The 19,960-nt window shown below is 38.4% G+C and overlaps 1 protein-coding gene across 2 annotated transcripts; it reads left to right on the forward strand.

Annotated features, from left to right (window-relative positions):
* The first annotated feature begins 1,134 nt into the window (after window positions 1-1,134).
* Window positions 1,135-17,037, forward strand: MYCT1 (MYC target 1). 2 transcript variants are annotated; one of them, XM_008158583.3, is made up of 2 exons: window positions 1,135-1,324; window positions 14,420-17,037. In XM_008158583.3, the coding sequence occupies exons 1-2, from the start codon at window positions 1,138-1,140 to the stop codon at window positions 14,929-14,931; spliced, it is 699 nt and encodes a 232-aa protein (XP_008156805.3). In that variant the 5' UTR covers window positions 1,135-1,137; the 3' UTR covers window positions 14,932-17,037. The 2 variants fall into 2 exon arrangements, 1 of the variants encoding a protein (XP_008156805.3); XR_008557222.1 differs by lacking the exon at window positions 14,420-17,037 and adding an exon at window positions 9,333-9,517 and having other exon boundaries at window positions 1,263-1,324.
* Window positions 17,038-19,960: the final 2,923 nt, after the last annotated feature.

Genomic DNA, 19,960 nt, shown 5'->3' on the forward strand with positions numbered 1-19,960 from the left:
GTTTCATGTCAGCCTTTCCTATGACCACACTTTGCATACTCTCTTGTCATCCCCAGAACATTCCCAGTGAGGCCTGTAATCATTCCTCTCCTTTTATGTTGCCCTTTCTACCTTTCTACCCACTCACTACGGGGTAAAATTATTTTCATACTTTCACATACAATACCAGGGTCATCCCTTCTCTCACACCTCCCCATGGAGCAAAATTATTGTGCTCAACGTACTCCTTGCTGTAGCATTTAAAATTCTGTTGTAATAAAATGTTTGTATTTATGTTTCTCCTATTACTTATTTTTTAAAATATGTTTTTTTATTGTTTTCAGAGAGGAAGAGAGGGGGAGAGAGAGATAGAAACATGAATGATGAGAGAGAATCATTGATTGGCTGCCTCCTGCATGCTCCACTCTAGCGGTCAAGCCCAGAAATTGATCCATGATCTCCTGGTTCATAGGTCGATGCTCAACCACTGAGCAACACTGTCTGGGCTTATTTTTTATCTTATTTTTTACAATTGAAAAAATGCTCTTTGTCAAATAAAAGAGCCTCTCTTTTATTTTTTTAACATCTTTTTAAAAATAGGTTCTTTCACTCTAGAAACTTTTTTCATATTTAAATACCAATTGTAATTAAATCTAAATTATATATTAGATAAATATTTATAAATAAAGGAATTTTCAAAATTAACATACCAAATAGAATGAGACATGTTAAGAGTTTTGAAAAGCAACAGATTTATATAAAAAAGAGGTATTAGAAAATTAATTGTCCTTGAACAGGACCTGGATTTCTGAATTTGTTCCCCTCCATAATTACTATTTAAAGGTAATTTTTAACCATTGGAAAACAGTCTCTCTCTCCTGTACAAAGGTCACCCCGCGCTGTACCGAGTTTGGAATCCCCCCATGTGTGTCAGTAGGAGATGGCGAAAGGAGAAGGAAAAAAGTCTCTTATCCCAAAAGCAGTTCGGAGGTGGCCAAGAGGAGGCACTCAGTACATTCGCTGAGGAAATGACGAGAAGGAAATTGTTTTGTGTCTCGGGAACCATGTGGAATTCCAAGATAAGAAAAACAGTTGCTAATTTGAGTATAAAAGCAGGAAACATGATACACTTGTTTCCTTTTATGCAAACACAAGTATATGAGGGGTTGTGTGAAAATTATTTCTCTCTTGCGGAATCACAAAGACATAGAATCAAAGTGCTTCTTTGGCCACGCTGGCTTTTCTTTCTTCCTCTTCTTTCTCCTCCTCTCTCTTCTGTGTCTGGCGGATATTATGGCTAATAACACAACAAGCTTAGGAAGTCCATGGCCAGAAAACTTTTGGGGTAAGATATTTTCTTTACCTGTTTTTTATTTAAAATTAGGACGCAGAGAAATGTACTGTGATTTATGAAGACATTGGATATCTCTGAGACCTTTTGTTTACTGTAAACTGACTGTTTTCATTGATAGATTATAATAGATACATTTTTTAAATATAAAATGTCTTTATTGGGGGCTATAAAGACACCCAGAAAAATCTGGGCAACAGGCATAGATTGGCTGGTGTTACAAAACATACTTAGAAAAGAATAAGAATAAAGATGAGAAGCAAGGCGGCAGTAGTTGCTCTTTGGAATATGATAATGTGGCTTTTGTTGGAAAATGAAGTTTTATTTGTTTAAGGTTATGGCTTATGTATTTTATTGAATGAAACCAAGAATTCCTATATAGGCTACCTTAATATATATGGTCAATGCTATACTTTTTAATTCCCAAAGGGAACCTAAGTAATAAGTCAGCACTGAAGGAGTGTGATGCCACAGATAAAATAAGGAACCCTAGTATGAAATTAGAGGGGAAAACTGAGCTAGAAAAAGCTAAGCGGGAAGGACACCACGTCTAACATTACAGAGGAAGCCAGCGCAGGAGAGAAGGGCACAGCACAGAGGGCCTGGTTCAGGCACAGCTGCCGCTCCAATACCGCGGCCGGTGGGGTCAGCAGCACCAGTGGTTCAGGCTAGAGGTCCCGGGAAGGACTGGGATGTGAAACTGACATATACTTTGGGTCCAGGGAAATTTTAAAAATCAAGGGGGCAATTTGAATTACATCCAGAAAAAGACTTCAGAGGAGAAAATGGAGTTTTTAGATGGAGATCCCTGTTTATTAATCCAGAACAGGTTTTTAATCCACGGAGAGAACTATTCCAGACTTTCTGTTGCAATTCAAGGGGATATTTTGGGAACAATGAGGGGAAAGGTGAGCAGCTGTGGCCCACTGCCCCTGGCAACCTCCCCGACGGGTCCACCATCACGGAAACTCGCATGAAGGGAATTAATCATTCTTTCTACCATCAACCAGTTATGTTTGCTTCCATTTGTAAATTATGTTTGGGAACATCCTACAATAATTATATAACAAAATTAGGAAGAAAAAAAGAAATTATATTTGCATAGCTAAAAATTGGCTTGATAGGCTTATTCAGGTAGACACCAGCCTTTGCATTGTAGATTTGTAGACATCTAATTATATGTTTGTTACAATACTACTTGGTGTCCTCATAACAGAGAAAGTGAATGTCCAAAAATCAGCTAGAGTGTGTTGACACTGAATTCATTGTTACAAATCTAAGCAGCAGTGAAATGAATCCAAAAGCAAAGCAACTCTTCCTGCGAAAATTAATTGTTAAAGCCAAATCTATTTTTTTTTCCAACAACCAAATCTCAGGTTCACTTAGGGAAAGGAAATCATTATCCACTGACTAAAACATGGGCGGTAATCATTAAGTAAACATGAAGCTCTAAGAGCAAATGTTTCGTTGGAGTCTATTTGCCAATCCTCAAAATGATCATTTTTTTAAAATAGAAATCTGTGCTTGAAAAAGAATTCAAACTTACTGTTCCAAAGATAGTTCCTACTGTTTCTTTGTCTTTGTCTTAGTGAATACAATGGAAAATAGATAAAAATAATGAAAACCAGGAAGAGGAGTGTTATGTTGATAAGCATTAACAACATCAGGGCAAATATGTTGAGCAGATATAATGTTTTGGGGAAAAATATGTAAAAGATCACATTATTTTTTTCTGAAGTAAGGAATATTAAGTGGTAAATGCAGAATTGTAAATGTGAATATATAAAAGATAAAAGTTTCTTGAAACATAAATGCCCATCTTTTTCTTTTCCTTTCTTATGTGTATCTAAATTGATATCTATTTTGATCACTGAGTCCACAGACATATTATTTTGAAAATCTTGTAAAATGCAGTGCAAGGCATTGCCCATGGCTACCAAAGTCAACCGGCTGCTTCTCACTTTGAATTTGGAGAAGTAAAGAAAGACTAGCTTAGAAAAACAAAACTTGAGCGTTAAACATATCAGTTTCTCAGACTTAACACACGTAAGCTGCAAAAAATGATGATGGTTATTACCAATCATGACAGCTTGCATTTTCATAGTAATCACCTCCCAAAACTTATTACATGTTGTGCAAGTATTAAAGCAATTAGTGCAGCGTGGGCACAGCATCAGCCTGAGAGGGACAACCTAGGTGAAGATACCCCCTTGCAGTTCTCAGTTTTGCTTAAAACTATTGCTGTACACATTGCCCATGAAACCAGCAAGAGACAACTGGGCAAAGTGAGCTGTGCCCTAATGTAAGGAAATAAACTTAGTTGCCCTCTTGGTCCTTGGAGTCCTAAAGAATACATACTGTGGTTAAACTTCCTGTCTTACCATGCGGCTTTTCTCTTTTGGCTAACAGAGATGTGTGTTTGGCTAGCATTGTGTGTATATTTGGCTAACACTGTATGTGTGTTTGGCTAGCATTGTGTGTGTGCTTGGCTAGCATTGTGTGTGTGTTTGGCTAGCATTGTGTGTGTGCTTGGCTAGCATTATGTGTATATTTGGCTAACAAGGTATGTGTATTTGGCTAACACTGTGTGTGTGCTTGGCTAGCATTGTATGTGTATTTGGCTAGCATTGTGTGTGTGTTTGGCTAGCATTGTGTGTATATTTGGCTAGCATTGTATGTGTGTTTGGCTAGCATTGTGTGTGTGTGTGGCTAGCATTGTGTGTATATTTGGCTAACACTGTGTGTGTGTTTGGCTAGCATTGTATGTGTGTTTGGCTAGCATTATGTGTGTGTTTGGCTAGCATTGTGTGTGTGTTTGGCTAGCATTGTGTGTGTGTTTGGCTAGCATTGTGTGTGTGTTTGGCTAGCATTATGTGTGTGTTTGGCTAGCATTGTGTGTGTGTTTGGCTAGCATTGTGTGTGTGTGTGGCTAGCATTGCATGTGTGTTTGGCTAGCATTGTGTGTGTGTGTGGCTAGCATTGTGTGTGTGTTTGGCTAGCATTATGTGTGTGTTTGGCTAGCATTGTGTGTGTGTTTGGCTAGCACTGTATGTATATTTGGCTAGCATTGTGTGTGTGTTTGGCTAGCATTGTGTGTGTGTTTGGCTAGCATTGTATGTATATTTGGCTAGCATTGTGTGTGTGTGTGGCTAGCATTGCATGTGTGTTTGGCTAGCATTGTGTGTGTGTTTGGCTAGCATCATTGGTTTAGGAGCTTGCATTTATTTACCTCAATTAATCCTCTCCCAAATGGCAATGTCTGTCCTCAAGAAGATTACATTCTTGGAGGAGATTATGTGCTCATACATATGCAAATAAATGCCTTTATTGTCATGGAATAATACAAGATAATATATGGTAAAATGGCAATGATTGATAATATATTACAAGTTTTTAAAAAATATGGCAGAAGTGGCTCCTAAATCCTTTTTAGAAGAGACTGCCTGTTTCTAGAAGGTCAGATAAGATTCAAATAGAGAGATCATCCTAGGAAGGACTTTTCAGTCATTCATTTTTCCTTCATTCACTCATTAACTCATTCATTCATATATTTATCTATCTACTTCATTAATTTACTCAGAAGCATTGACTGGCCACCCATCCTATATAATAAAAGCCTAATATGCAAATCGACCAAATGGCGAAACAACTGGTGGAATGACTGGTCGCTATGATGTGCACTGACCACCAGGGGGCAGGTGCTCAACACAGGAGCTGCTCCCAGCCCTCGGGCCCCAGGCCAGCCAAGGCGGGTGCCAGCGGGGGCTCCCCGATCACCCCGCTGGTCACCCCACAGATCGGCCCTGATCACTGGCCAGACCTAGGGACCATACCCATGTACAAATTTTGTGCATCAGACCTCTAGTTACTATATAACAGGCAATGTGTTCGGTATTAGGACAGAAATAAGGCCTAGCTGGAGAATTTCAGGGAGCTCAGGAGAAATGTTATCAGCAAATATGCACAAGGAAGTACACACAAGCCACGTTTGTTGAGAAGTGAATGGCTTGAGGCAGAATTGTGTAAAGAATGACAGTGTAAAAGTTTGAGCAAGTTTAACATAATAATCCTCAATTTCATGAACTGGGTCTCCCCTCTTTCCTCTTCCCTAAGACTTTTTCTCTAAGGTGGTGGGGGGGGTAACATACTATTAAGGTATTGGAGAAGGAGTGCCTTTGGTTCTTGAGAGAATATTTTTAGTTCTGATTCTTGCTTTGTACACTTAATTATTTCTAACAGTTTCCATTTTTCTGCTGATACTTTCTACTTTTTCTTTCATTATGAACTTTTTCCTTCACATCATTAAACATAGATATCAGTTGCTTTGACATCTTTATTAGAACATCTGGGTCATCCTAGTGTCTTAAAGGGCTGACTTTCTTTTCTCTTAGAATGGGTCACATTTTCCTGTTTCTTCATGTCAAGCAGCTTTACATTGTATTCTGAACGTTTTCAATGGGCTTTTGGATTCTTTTATATTACCTAGAAGAGTTTCTTTTTCTAGTTTGTTTTCACAAGCAAATACATTTTTAGAACTCCAACTAAAATCCCTATAAAGCCTGTCTCTTGAAAGGCAGTTCACGTCTCAGATTAGTTTAGAAGTTGGTCTTTTGATTTGTTTGTTATTTCTCTAGCTATGCTATTTGGAACTTGCAATATAGTTCAAGAGTCAACCATAGATATAGGAAATGTTTATCAATAAAATTTAGGGATCCTCTTTTCCGCTGTTTCTTCAGACTGGAAATATTACAGGTTTTCAGTTGGAGTTTCACCTGCCCCACATAACTCAGACTGGAAACTGTGCTCTGGCCAGAAGTTTTGACAAGTAGAAAAATAATCTAGTTCTTGCTCTTCTTTTCTTCCAAGAGTCAGATTCCCTCTAGTAACTGCCTATCTTTGGTCATTCTTCAGTGCCTGCAGATAGGAATTGTTTTAGGGGAAGGGAAGGGTGTGTGGTTTAACCAGTATTTATAGTCAGTATACCTGAAAGGATAAGTCCACAAAAGCTTACTTGGAATCTTATCTTTACACTAGAGGCCCAGGGCACGAATTTGTGCACCAGTGGGGTCCTTCAGCCTGGCCAGCGGGATAGGTCCAAAACTGGTTTCCAACATCCCCCAAGAGGTCCTGGATTGCGAGAGGGCACAGGCCAGGCCGAGGGACCCCATTGGTGCACAATCAGGGCCTGGGAGGGACACAGGAGGTTGACCAGCCAGGGAGGGACTGCGGGAGGGCTCCAGGGCATATCCGGCCCATCTTGCTCAGTCCTGATTGGCCGGACCCCAGCAGAAAGCTAAACTACCGGTCAGAGCGTCTGCCCCCTGGTGGTCAGTGAACGTCATATTGACTGATCAACCAGTCGACTGTCTGCCTCTTGGTGGTGCACATCATAGCGAGCAGTTGAGCAGCCTTAGCATATCATTAGCATATTACACTTTGATTGATTGAACGGCTGACCCAATGACTGGACACTTAGCATATTAGGTTTTTATTATATAGGATGTTTCTACTGTCTATGCAAAGCCTTAAGTCAGGAAGGAGTCTGGTGGCAGAGAGCAGTGCGGATGGAGTTAGATGAGCCAGTAGAAGAGTAGAGGTGAGCAGAGGTAATTAAATACAGGTCAACTTGGAACCTCTATCTATAGAGGCCACTTTTAGGAGTTTACTTTCACTCAAATATGGAGGGCTTAGAACAGAAGAGTGATGTGATTTGACTTACATTTCCAAAGGTTCACTGTGGCTATTATATTGAAAATAGAACATAATTGGGAGAGTAGGACAAAAAGACCAGATAGAAGGCTACTGCAATATTCCAGGTAAAAGATGCTGACTGCTTGGACCACGAAGGTGGCAGAGTAGTTAATAAGAAGTTGAATTCTGGATATAGAGGCATTGTGAAAACAGACCAAAGAGGATTTTCTGGCAGATGATATGCTCATAAAAGTAATTACTCTGTTGAAATTATTGAAATCCATTGAGTTTTCTGTGCCCTGAATATTATTCTCTCTAAAAAGCTTTGCCAACATCTTATTGCTTGAAACATTCTCCTCTATACTCGAGGGAACCAAGAACAGCATGCTAGTACATAGCCCGCTTTGGTAATAGCTAAGCTTCATTATTCTTATAATTGCAAAGGATTTTGTGAGTAGATCAATGTTCTACTCTGTTATCAAAGACTAAAATTACTTTTCAGATATTGGAACGATTCAACTCAAGGCCACTAGATGGTAGCCTCTACTAAAATTTAATACTAATAAAATTTGAGGTAATGATTAGATTTACTAAAAACCAGATTCAATATTAGAATATTAGAATTGGGAGGCACTGTAGTGACTGTTAGTAGGCCAAAATTAATAACATGACTTGGGCAAGTTAAATACCCATTATAATAAAAATTACTCATTGAGAACGTATGAACCAGTCCCTTGCTAGTTGTGTAGAAACACAATACAAATTAGAATAACAATACCTAACTTATATGCCATACCTTACTGATCTTATTTATTTATTGGTCCTTGTTTTTATGTTTATTTATTTTTGTTGAATTTATTTATTGGGGTGTGTTGGTTAATAAAATTATATAGATTTCAGGTGTATAATTCTATAATACATCATCTGTATACTCTACTGATTTAGAATTTGTTCTTTTTTGCCTTCAAATGGATATCTGCATTTTAAAAAGTAATTGTTTGGTCTCATTATGTGCATTATATTGCAATTATATGAAGTGAAATCATGGCTCATTTTTCTTCCCCTAAGAATGTTGAGAAATAAGAAGCAAACTGTCCTCAAAAGAGAAATAGCTGAGCCAATATATTTTTCAGGTATATTTTCTTTTATAGTAATTTTTTTAAAAGCTCCTAAAATTTATGGGAAGAAGTCTGCCAGAATTGAACTACATAATTTTAAAGCTGTATGGCCAATAGATACTGTTTTTATTATATATTTTCTGGATTCATAGTTTGTGTCAGAAAAATCATTCACTATAAACAAAAAGTCTCCTTATGGAAGACCGTTCTGGAACAGGCTATTATAATTGTGGTTCTTGATATTTCTTTCTTATTGCTTTTCTGCATTTCCGCACTTGTTCTTGCAGTTTATATTTAAGGGAGCTTAGCAAGATAGATCAGCTTTTTACCAGATATTTCAGCAAGTCTTAGAGAGTCTTATGTCATTACTCTCATTTGTAAGTATTAAAAAATTCTGCATATATAGCAAGGGCATAAGAATTAGTCCTTGAAGAATAATTTCTAAAACAGATATTTGACTGACCATATGGGAAAGGAAGTCAGTTTCATGGCATGTGCACTCAACTGAACAACAAAATTAGACAAATCCATATCTAAGGCAGTATAATGTTCTCTCTCATTTTTACAATTTCTGTAGCTCCATCTTATTGTATTTATATTCCTTCAAAATTAAAATAATTTATTATTAATATGTATATATTATTCTCAGGTACTTTTGGCATTCAATATTTAATCCTCTTCAGCTATGTATATAACCATATACAGTCTTTCACTTATAATTATCACATATTTTGAATCATAATTATCTATTCTGCCTACATTGTGGGCCCAAACACTAGGTCTATGATGTCAAATAGAAATATTACCAACAATAATAATTTAAAATAGATATATTATCAAATTGCTCTTGTGAGACTATTATTCTACTTTTAGTGCCACTAAAAATAATAATCTTTCCACTCACAAAACTTACATTTGCCATTTATGAAGATTGTGGTGGTTGAAAATATTCTTTAACAACTTATCTACCGGAGTTTGTATATGACCCTTGTTTTCTTATATCAGAACAATAATAGATTTTGGAAAGAAAGCCACCTGACATATAAATATATTTCTCACTCCATGTATTTTGGTTTCCTTTGCTAATTTTCTCAATCACTTTAAGGAAAAGAAATTATTTCCCCCTGATTATATATTTTGAAAGTTTCTATTTTTTTTCTTGACATTGAACCTGATGCTATTTCTCACTATAGATAAACCATTGGGAACGCTTTATTTGCCAGAAGAGACTGTGGTCCAGAGGTTGAAAGGGTAGATACACTGAGAAACAACTGTATGGAAACTCCTGTAAATCTTCAAATGCTTTTACTGTGTAACTGACTCTGTTTCAAGATCTTGGTTTTATCTCCATTTAGTTGAAATAAAGTAAATATATGTGCTTGGCCTCATCTAATATACCTGCTTATATCCTGACTAGAGGCCCAGTACACGAAATTTGTGCCAGGGTGTGTGTGTGTGTGTGTGTGTCCCTCAGCCCAGCCAACACCTTCTTCAATCTGGGACCCCTGGAGGGATATCTCACTGCCCGTTTAGGCCCGATCCCAGTAGGGATGGGCAATCAGGCATCCCTCTCATAATCCAGGACTGCTGGTTCCCAACTGCTCACCTGCCTGCCTTCCTGATTGCTCCTAACCGCTTCTACCTGCCAGCCTGATCACCCCTAACCACTCCCCTGCCAGCCTGATTGATGCCTAACTGCTCCCTTGCCAGCCTGGTTGCCCCCAACTTCCCTCCCCTGCAGGCCTGGTCCCCCCAAATGCTCTCCACTGCAGGCCTGGGTCCCCCCAACTGCCCTTCTGTGCAAGCCCAGTCGCCCCCAACTTCCCTCCTCTGCCAGCCTGGTCCCTCCCAACTGCCCTCCCCTGCTGGCCATACTGTAGCAGCCATCTTGTGTCCACATGGGGGCAGCTATCTTTGACCACATGGGGTTAGCCATCTTGTGTGTTGGAGTGACGGTCAATTTGCATATTACTCTTTTATTAGATAGGATATATGTAGGATCCTCAATCAGACCCTAGTGGTTATGTAAGTTTATATACAAAAGCCAGGGCATGTACTTTGTGAACTTAACTATTTGTCTCCTCATTTTATGTTGTACATGAGTGAAAGCCATAGTCTCCTGACCAGTGCTGGTGTCAATATTCAATTATTAAAATAAATCATGTTAGTTCTGCCCTGGCTCAGTTGACTGGAATACTGCCTAATACATAGAAAAGTTTTGGGTTTGATTCCCATCAGGGCCCATACCTAGTTTGCTGGTTTGATCCCTAGTGGGGGCACTTAGGAAAAGCAAATGACCTGCATTTCTGTCTCACATCAATGTTTCTTTCTCCCTTCCTCTCTCTCTAAAAATCAATAAACATATCCTTAGTGAGGATTTTAAAAAATCATGTTAGTTCTACTATATAAATCTTACAATCTTTCAATATCAATAAAATGAGAAATTTGAGTCCAAGGCATTTTTAAGAGTTTGTTTTCGCTAAAACCCCATATCTCTGTTTCTATATTTGAAGTTGTTGATATTTAAAATTCTCTAATGGAGGCTGTTGATTCAGGGAAATATATCACTAGAAAACATAATATTGTTTACCATAATTTTCCCAAGTATTTTTGTTCATAACAGACTTTCAAATCTGGTGTCCATCCTTGTCTTCCTACGCCAGAATCCTAGGAGTCATTCTAGAATACTCTTTTCCTCCGTATAGCAAAGTATGATGTTTTTACTGGTTGATTTTTATTTCTAGATGTTGAAGGTGGGAGAGGAATCGTGTGTCCTTTAATGGTTTTTAATTTTCTTTTGTCTCAAAGGACCCCAAATTTTCCCTTTACTCTTTCTTTTCCCCTTCATTGTATAGTTACCAAAAGCCCTTCTCCTTCTCTTCCTTTGTTGTTTTTAAGAAGCTTCATTAAGACAGAATTTACCCACTGAAAGGGCACATTTAAATGGTTTTTATTATAGCCACAAAGTTGTGTGACCATCACCACAATCTAATCTGAGAACATTTTGTCCTTCACAAAGAATCCCTGTTCCCATAGCAGTCACTCCCCTTCCCTCCTATCTCTCCCACCCGCCCTAAGCAATCACTATTTGCTTTCTATCTCCACAGTTTTATCTGTTCTGAACATTTCATATAAATGCAATCATATGAGAGGTGATCTTTGGCAATCTTTCCAAAGAAATGTGCCTCCTCAAATTCCTGTATGCACCAAAAGCTTCTTTCCTAAAGCACTGTGTTCAGGGACCAGAATACTTTTTCATCATTTTTAGTTTTTACAGAATTGCCTTTCTTCTCCATAAAGGCTTTCTGGGGAAGCATGGAAGATAAGTGATTGGCATCTCTATTGTTTTCCATAGTTCATTTTCTAGGTAGCTTGAAGTTGGATGTCACTGTCTTCTAATTATGTTGAAGGCATGGGTTTTGTACAGTTTTATTTGTTCATTTTGTTGTTCTCTAATGTTTTGTGTTTGTTTTTTTCTTTTGGAAGAAACGTTGGAGAATTCTTATTTCTATTGCTGCCATTATCTTGGAAACTCTGAATTCCTATAACTTCTTTTCTGGGCTCCAAATATTTGGGGCCCCAATAGAGGTTAATTTTGAATTTTACTATATTACTAGCAAGGCTTACATTAGGTTCCAAATTTATTTATTTGCTTTTTCCAGATAGAGTCTGACGCAATAAAATCCTCATCTCAAGAGACTGCATTTTCAGGTTATGACTCAGTATTATTTTTGTGAGACACATTTTGGAAGAATAATACCGGGTCTAAGAGATATTTCCTGAATCATCTTGTAATTCAGAAGTCATCTTCCTATTATAAAAAAAATTATTGTTTAGATTTAATATAAACAATTGTCTTAGAGGATTTTTATATTTCTAAAGATGATTGTGAAAGTAGGAGATAAGAGATATAATCTTTCCTCGGGAGATAAATGTAACAATAAAAGGTGGAAAGACATGAAATATATCTTAAAATTAAGGAGCAATAATCATTCTTATATATTCATTAACATTAGCTTATTTTGTTATTTCTGAATTACTGATTTTCATAGAATACAACAACAAACTGGTAAAAAACAACAACACCTTGGCAATCATAAAGTCTAACTCCATTAAAAAAATAATAAAACAAATGAGTCTAAACAAATTTCTTAAAAATCACAAACATGTTAGGGATAAAGCTGAATTTGAATCAGCTTTTGCTGTGTAACAATCCAACCCAAAACACAGTGGCCTAAATGATCATTGATGTGGCTCATAATTCTGGGGTTGGCAATTTGGATGCAGATCAGCTTAATGCGTTTCCTGTTGGCCTTCTCTCATGTATCACACTCAGATGTTGGATTGACTAGAATCTGAATTACCTAAATGATCCCACTTACATATTTGGAGTTTGATAGGTTCTTGGCCAGGGCCACAAGGATAACTGGGCCATGTAGCGCTCAACAACCAAGAGGCTAGCCTGAATGAGTTCATCGGCTGGCAATTGCAGGGTTCCCGAGAGCAGAAGGGGTGGAAGCTGAAAGCCCTCTTGAGACTTTGACTTGTGCTAGCACAGCTTCATTTCCATTGAGTCCTATTGGCCCAAGCAAGTCAATGAAGGCAGACCAGATTCAAAGGGTGGGGAAGCAGATTCTACCTCCTCCTGAAAGGAACTTCCTTTGTTTTCCCAATTTCTCAACCCCATTTAGTTAATTTCCAGATAAGCAATTGGATAAGATAGCTTACTCCTCTACTTAAGAGTAACTCATTTTTTAATGAAATGTAGGTGTCTCTATCCAAAAGGTTATACATGAAATGGAGCTTTAAGAATGAGTTTTCCAGACAGAAATGTAAAAATTGTATCTAGATAAAAAGAAAAAAATATGTGGGAAAGCACAGAACTTAAGAGAGAATGACAGGCTTTGGGTTAGTGAGAAAATCAACATGGCTCATGAGTTAGATCGTAGGGTAGAGAATGGAGAAATGTGGTAGGTGGTGAGGCTGGAGGGATCTTCTGATATCCGGGGTGTCGTTCCATTCAAAGCAGGGGCTCTGTTATCCAGTTTCATTCAAGAATACGTGCTCCCACAAAGGAGCAGTAAGGTAGAATTTCCATTTTGGTAAGGTTTTCTGCCCTCCCCCATTTCCCACCAGAACAGGAAATCTGAACAAATACAAGTTCTGTGAATTGAAGGATACTAGTGTATAGCGGAGATTCTATGGAAATTCAGGGGAAAGGAATTTTATTATCAAAACAAGGACATGATGGCAGCATGAGCCAGAACTTTGGGACCGAGAAAGAGCCCAGTAGGCTGTACAGGTCATGTCATCAGTGAGTCATAGATATAAGTGACAGTCCAGAATTTCAGAGGATATAACATAAATCAGTCAGCCCACCAGATGGTTCTAGCCCAGCACTTCCTCTCTCAGAATGAGCTCAGAAAGTGAGACATCATGAACCCTGTGGGCGGGAGACATTGATGGGCTTGATAAGAACAGACAGAGGAAAAGGCAAAATCAATACGATTACAAAATTCCTTGTGAACTCTGCGCATTACTTACTACTGTAACTCAAATGGCAATAATCTTTTAACTATATTTGCAAACCTTTAAAAATTTTATGAGCTAAATAATGGCCTTTTAAAAAAACCACGAGACTATATTTATTACTTCTTTCTTAAAGATGATAAAATAGCCCTGATTGGTTTGGCTCAGTGGATAGAGCGTCAGCCTGTGGACTGAGAAGTCCCGGGTTGGATTCTGATCAAGGGCACATGCCTGGGTTGTGGGCTTAATCGCCAGTAGGGGGCATGCAGGAGGCAGCCAATCAATGATTCTCTCTCATCATTGATGTTTCTAACTCTCTTCCTCTCCCTTCCTCTCTGAAACCAATAAAAATATTTTTTAAAAGATGATAAAATAATGTAAGTAACATGAAATGATACAGATAAAATGTTATTTTACTAGTATATCCTTTTGTTTAAATGGAAACAACAGCTTTTACTTGTTCATACCCATCTACTACAATTTTCTATTTCTCTAACTTAAAATTGGGGTAATCATATAGGGCATCCCAAAAAGTATATACACATTTGGAATAATTAATTCCAATGTTTCTTTCTCTTCAGATTTAACCCACTGGAATTAAAAATTATTTAAAGTGTGTATACATTTTGGGGAGGAGGCACCCTGAATATACCATCCCCTAGTTACTATTTGTATTCTGCCCTGTGTTTTCAGTTGAGTCCCTATTTACAAATCCAATTACCTGTGTGGTGTTTTTGTTTCTTTGTTGCAGAGGATCTTATCATATCCTTCACAGTGTCCATGGCCATAGGGCTCGCCATCGGAGGATTTATTTGGGCTCTGTTTGTCTGTCTGTCTCGAAGAAGAGCGAGTGCCCGCATCTCCCATTGGAGTTCAAGTCGGCGACCTAGGTCTTCTTATTCTCACGGCCTCAACAGGCCTGGATTTTACCGCCACAGCGGCTATGAGCGCCGCAGCAACCTCAGCCTGGCCAGCCTCACCTTCCAGCGACAAGCTTCCCTGGAACAAGGCAATTCCTTTCCAAGAAAATCAAGCTTCAGGGCTTCAACGTTCCATCCGTTTCTGCAAAGTCCACCACTTCCCGTGGACACTGACAGTCAGGTGATGACTCTCCCCTCTTCCCCGACCTCTCCCACCATCCTCACTGCTCAGAGCCTGAGACGCCCTGATTTCCACTGGTCCAGCAGCAGCCTTCCAGTGGGCCTTGCCCCACCGCCTCCGCCGACCTATGAGTCCATCATAAAGGCATTCCCGGATTTCTGATAAGGTGCTTTGGTTAACTTGGTTCTTTCTTTCCTTGTCTTTTCTTGAAAGGAAATCATAAATAGACTAAACAGAATTTTGAGGACATGGCCCAAACGACCAAATGAGTTCCCAAACTGGAAGGTTGAACATTACAATGTACATTGTCTTTGATCCCATTTTTCCTTATCTCACAAATAAGTAATATTTTCACAAATCGTTATATATTTATGTATTTTGTACTCCATGTGAGGATTTTTAAAGGTAGTGATTCTAATCTAAGAATCATTAGTAATACAGTATATATATTTTAGACTAAAATAAAAGCAAGGTAGTTGTGGTTTACAATCCCCATTCACTGTGCAATGTGATTACATAGGGCAGTGGTCGGCAAACTCATTAGTCAACAGAGCCAAATATCAAAAGTACAACGATTGAAATTTCTTTTGAGAGCCGAAAACCCATTTCTGTGTTGGGCCACGAAGTTTCAATCGCACTGTACGTACGCGCCCGCATGTGGCATTTTGTGGAAGAGCCACACTCAAGGGGCCAAAGAGCCGCATGTGGCTCGTGAGCCGCAGTTTGCCAACCACTGACATAGGATATAAGAAATCAGTGTCACTTAAAATGTGTTCTAGCCTAAGAAATTTTAATTTTGCTTTCTTTGGAATGACAAGTGAACAATTTTACAATCTTGGATTTCTCATGAATTATATGGGCACAAAATGACGGAACATAGAAGATTCCAAAGTTCCCTGATTCCACTCACTTATGCAAAGGATGGGCATCAAGCCGAAGGAGCTGAACTCTGTGGGTGTGACAGGATACTTCCATTTTGACCTTTACTTTTGTGCTTTTCCTCAGAATAGTTTTCCACACTCATGGAGGCAGAATCCCTGGATTTACTCACATGATAATTTACTTTCTTCACTGTCATAGTTAGGTTTTTAGAAAAGCAACAGCCACAAATCCAACTCATTTAACCTAAAAACATTAACACTGAGCTTACATTTTTTCTAAGGGATAAGTTTTATGTCTTAGATTTAAATCTAGCAATAGGGAAAGCACTTTATCTAGAGACTTTCTCCTGTAATTTCACAAACAAATAAGTTGGAGTCAGTGGGGAAAAAGTCTGCCATTGAAATAGATGTTACACCTGTGAAGAATCCTCCTTCCTGGATTGACTCATCAGGCATCATCCTCGTTTGCAGCTCTCTGCATTCAACCTCAGATTCTGTGAAGCGTCTTTATAAATGACTAAACCACGCCATAACTGCAGGCAGTTATTTAAGGAGTGCACTTCCACAAGATGGCCATCCTCTTAAAGAAAGGTACATCCCCAAATGTGGGTACCAGAGAGCTTCAGGGGCCAGATGCCTGTGGCTGCCCTTTTTCATTTAAGGACACAAGTTCACTGGACAATGGCTCAAAAGGCCTGTGCTTTATATCTGATACAGTGGATAGTTTGCTTATGTCGCTATTTGTTTGCTCCTATGAACACTGGGATTTTTGGTGAAGAAAAATGTACTCTCATTTTAGTTTCTGCAATGCAGTGGTCCCAGACACTAGTGTCTAAATATGGCTTAAGATTGTAATGATTTTTACATAATAAGATGTTTTACATAGCATTTTCTTTATTAGTTTTATTTAGCTTATATTTATATCGTTCCTTAAGGACTATTATTCTTAATTATGTCTATAGATAGGTTCTCTTTAATGCAATATACCAGAAAAAAAAGAAGGAAAGAAGGAAAAAAAAAAGCTCACAGGATAACCAATTTGTTCTAAGTTGTTTTTTTGTTTTGTTTTGTTTTTTGTTTTGTGTGTGTGTTTTAACACATTTAGCAATCATCAGATAGCCACATAAAATTTCAAGGGATCATTAACTTAGTAACAAAGCTATCTTGCATGTATGTCATTCTTATTGTTTCACACGAGAAGTTAAACAGATTTTATATTGGGAGTAAAAACTGTTTTATATCTCACAATCAAAATGAGTGTCTTGTAAATATTGTGCAATGTCTGAAATGTGAAATTAAAGCACAACCTGCAGACTTTTTTAGTTGTATTTTTTATTTGAAATGTTTAATGTTTTTATGAAACAAATTAAACTGATGTTAATTTTGATTCACGGGTTATTTCTTGAATAACTTTGAATATCTCCTATTTGCTTTGGCCTTTGAACCCAATCTAGACCATTCTTTATCTATACCTGAGACACAAACATTATTTTGTATAAAAATGTATTTAAAAAAAAAGGGTGACATCACCAATAAATGGAACAGGATTTTTCAATGAGTTAATGCGTATGGAAAATATTATTAAAAAACATTAGCTTAGATTCCAAAATTACTTAATTAACTTTTTTTAGAGAATAGAGTTGTTTTATTAAGATATAATTGACATATAAAATTGTATTCGCTTCAGTTGTACAACACAGTGATGTGTACAACAACAACAAAAATCAGGCTTTGTAGGTAAGCTCCAGCTTAGCTAAGAGCAGAGAGTGGGAGGGCTGATACTTACATTGCGTTATTGATTGCAAAGAAGATAGGAGGAAGTAGGGCTGGCAGCTGGTGAGTAAAAAATGACCAAATGTCCCGGGGGTCTCAGAGTAAAGGTATTCAGTGGGAAGAGAGAGAGAGAATCTTTTGTTTTTCCCCATAGCTATCTGGCTCTCTGGTTTCCAGATCTTTCTGATTTATTTTTGTGCTTCTAAATTCCTCTTGTAGGGGACAAGTATTTGTCTTGCTTGGCTAACACATATTTCCATTTTTGCTTACCTAACACTGTAATTTTCTTAGGGGAATAATTCTTCCATGTGTCACAGTCTTACTGTGACTCTGTCAAAGTTCCCCTACCTGGTCTCTTCCCCTCCTTTCTGTTTATCAAAATGGAGAAAATTCCCCCTTTTCAGTCAATACTATACATTTCCTTTTTGCCTTCTTAATGATTTTATTGCTTCAAATACCCCTTCTCTCTCTGGTATTTTCAGTTGGAGCCCTTGAAAACAGACTCTGAAATGGTCATTTTTGTACAGAAATTTTGATGGGGTTGGGGAGCTCTCAGCAAGGAATATCTGTGAATGAGTGAGGAGACAGTGTTGGGAAGAAGAGGTTAAAATGAATGGCATGTCCAAAAGAGGCATCAGCCAATCCTATAGAGAGAGCTAGAATGTCCCTTCAGAGTTGTTCCTAATTGAAACAAAGGACCAAACAGTGGTTAGTGTTAGGGTTAGGGTTAGGGTTAGGGTTAGAGATAGGGTTAAGTTAGGGCTGGGGTAGGGGTAGGGTTAAGGTTAGGTCTGAGTGACCTCTGAATGAGGTGATATGAGGACACACCCTGTGAATGGGGCTTCCAGGAGCTGCCAGTCAGGTTAAACAGTGACTAGTCCTTGGGCATGAAGGCTTTTTGAGAAGCTCTAAAGTGACTAAGACTCTCTCCTTGACCAAACGCCACTCAAGCTCCCGAATTCTTTTCTCAAATAGGCCCTAACTTTTCAGCCTCCATGTTTGTCTCTGCATTGTTCACTTTGAGCAAAAATCCTGCTAAGATTAACCATAATACTCCATCCTTGCTATCTGATAACTTTTTTAATTATATATTTTTATTGATTTCAGAGAGGAAGGGAGAGGGAGAGAGAGAAATAAACATCAATGATGAAAGAGAATCATTGACTGGCTGCCTCCTGCATGCCCTCCACTGGGGATGGAGGCCACAACGCAGGCATGGGTCCTGACCTGGAATTAAACCATGACCTCCCTTCATAGGTCAACGCTCAACCACTGAGTCACACCAGTCAGTCACTATCTGATAACTCTTGATATCGAATCAGGTTCCTTATCCTCCACCATCTTCCCAGGTACTGTCTGATCTCCCTGGCCTGCCTTTGGTAAGAATACTGTTAGGCCAATTTAGTCAGAATCCCTCCTTACTTCTGATGCTTCCTCTTAGTCATTGTCCCTCAATTGAGCCTCACTCTATTTGAGTCTTTGGCTATAAATTCTCACTTTTCCTTACTGTATTCAGAATTGAACCGGTTTCTACACTGAGGTCTGTTTTCTCCTACTGTAATTGTTTTTCTCAGTAAACTATGTTTTTACCACTCTAATTACTTTCCAGCTGGTGTGTGTGTGTGTGTGTGTGTGTGTGTGTGTGTGTGTGTGTGTGTGTTTCAACAAAACTCATTTTGACTTCTCCAGTGACTTTTAGGCTGTTGCTTTTCACAGATACTGGGTTTGCAGGGCTGCTGATTTTCAAACTACCACAGAGCTGCCAAGAAGGAACTAAGAATGGGCAAGCTAAAATGCCACACGGCCCATTGTCCTTATCAAGATTCTGTTGTTTTTCTTGAACAAATGCTCCCTGGGTTGTTACAAATCCTCAGTTAATTTCCAGAGTACTGAAAACGTTAGAGATTTTTTTGCCAGTGTTCTCATTGTCTTGATGAAGGAGAAAATTTCCAGAGGTTTTTATTCCATCATTCCAGCAGGGCTTCTGCTTATTGATATCTTGGTGTTTAGATAATCATGCTATAGACATCTACTGGCATAAAGTGCATAGTTCCTAAAAACTAGAATGAGAGCGCATCAGTTCTCCACTAGAATACGGTAGTGATTTCTCCCGGTTGTACTTTTCTTGTGATTTAAATGACAGGCAGGAGTGAAGACCATCCTTTAGAAGGAGTTAACTGATTTTAATAGCTTACCCTTCCTCAGCTATGCACCTCTCATGAAAACAGAAAGTGTAATACATACTGATGGGTAAAAACTACCACATTATATCTCAATTTAAAAATTTGGATCATATATTCCAAAGCTTTCATTATTCAAACTCTCCAGAATGAATCTCCCACTTCATTAAATCTGTTTCTTCTGGATAGGCGTAATTTATTATTCAAATCCCTTCCGTGAAGGTTTTGGAGTGGAGAGATGCTCATGTGTGATAAGCATCAAGATTAGATGTGTTGCTTGACATAATTTCAGTCTTTATTTAGACACTTCCATTCGCCTGAGTGGTATAGAAATGAGACATGGCTCTGCGTGTTGTG

The sequence above is a fragment of the Eptesicus fuscus genome, chromosome 10, assembly GCF_027574615.1.
Source record: "Eptesicus fuscus isolate TK198812 chromosome 10, DD_ASM_mEF_20220401, whole genome shotgun sequence".
Lineage (NCBI taxonomy): Eukaryota > Metazoa > Chordata > Mammalia > Chiroptera > Vespertilionidae > Eptesicus > Eptesicus fuscus.

Coding starts and splice junctions, on each gene's coding strand:
- MYCT1 (XM_008158583.3), top strand. CDS start 1,138: ATGAGGGGTTGTGTGAAAATTATTTCTCTCTTGCGGAATCACAAAGAC. Junction 1,325..14,419: donor ATGGCCAGAAAACTTTTGGG/GTAAGATATTTT, acceptor TCTTTGTTGCAG/AGGATCTTATCATATCCTTC.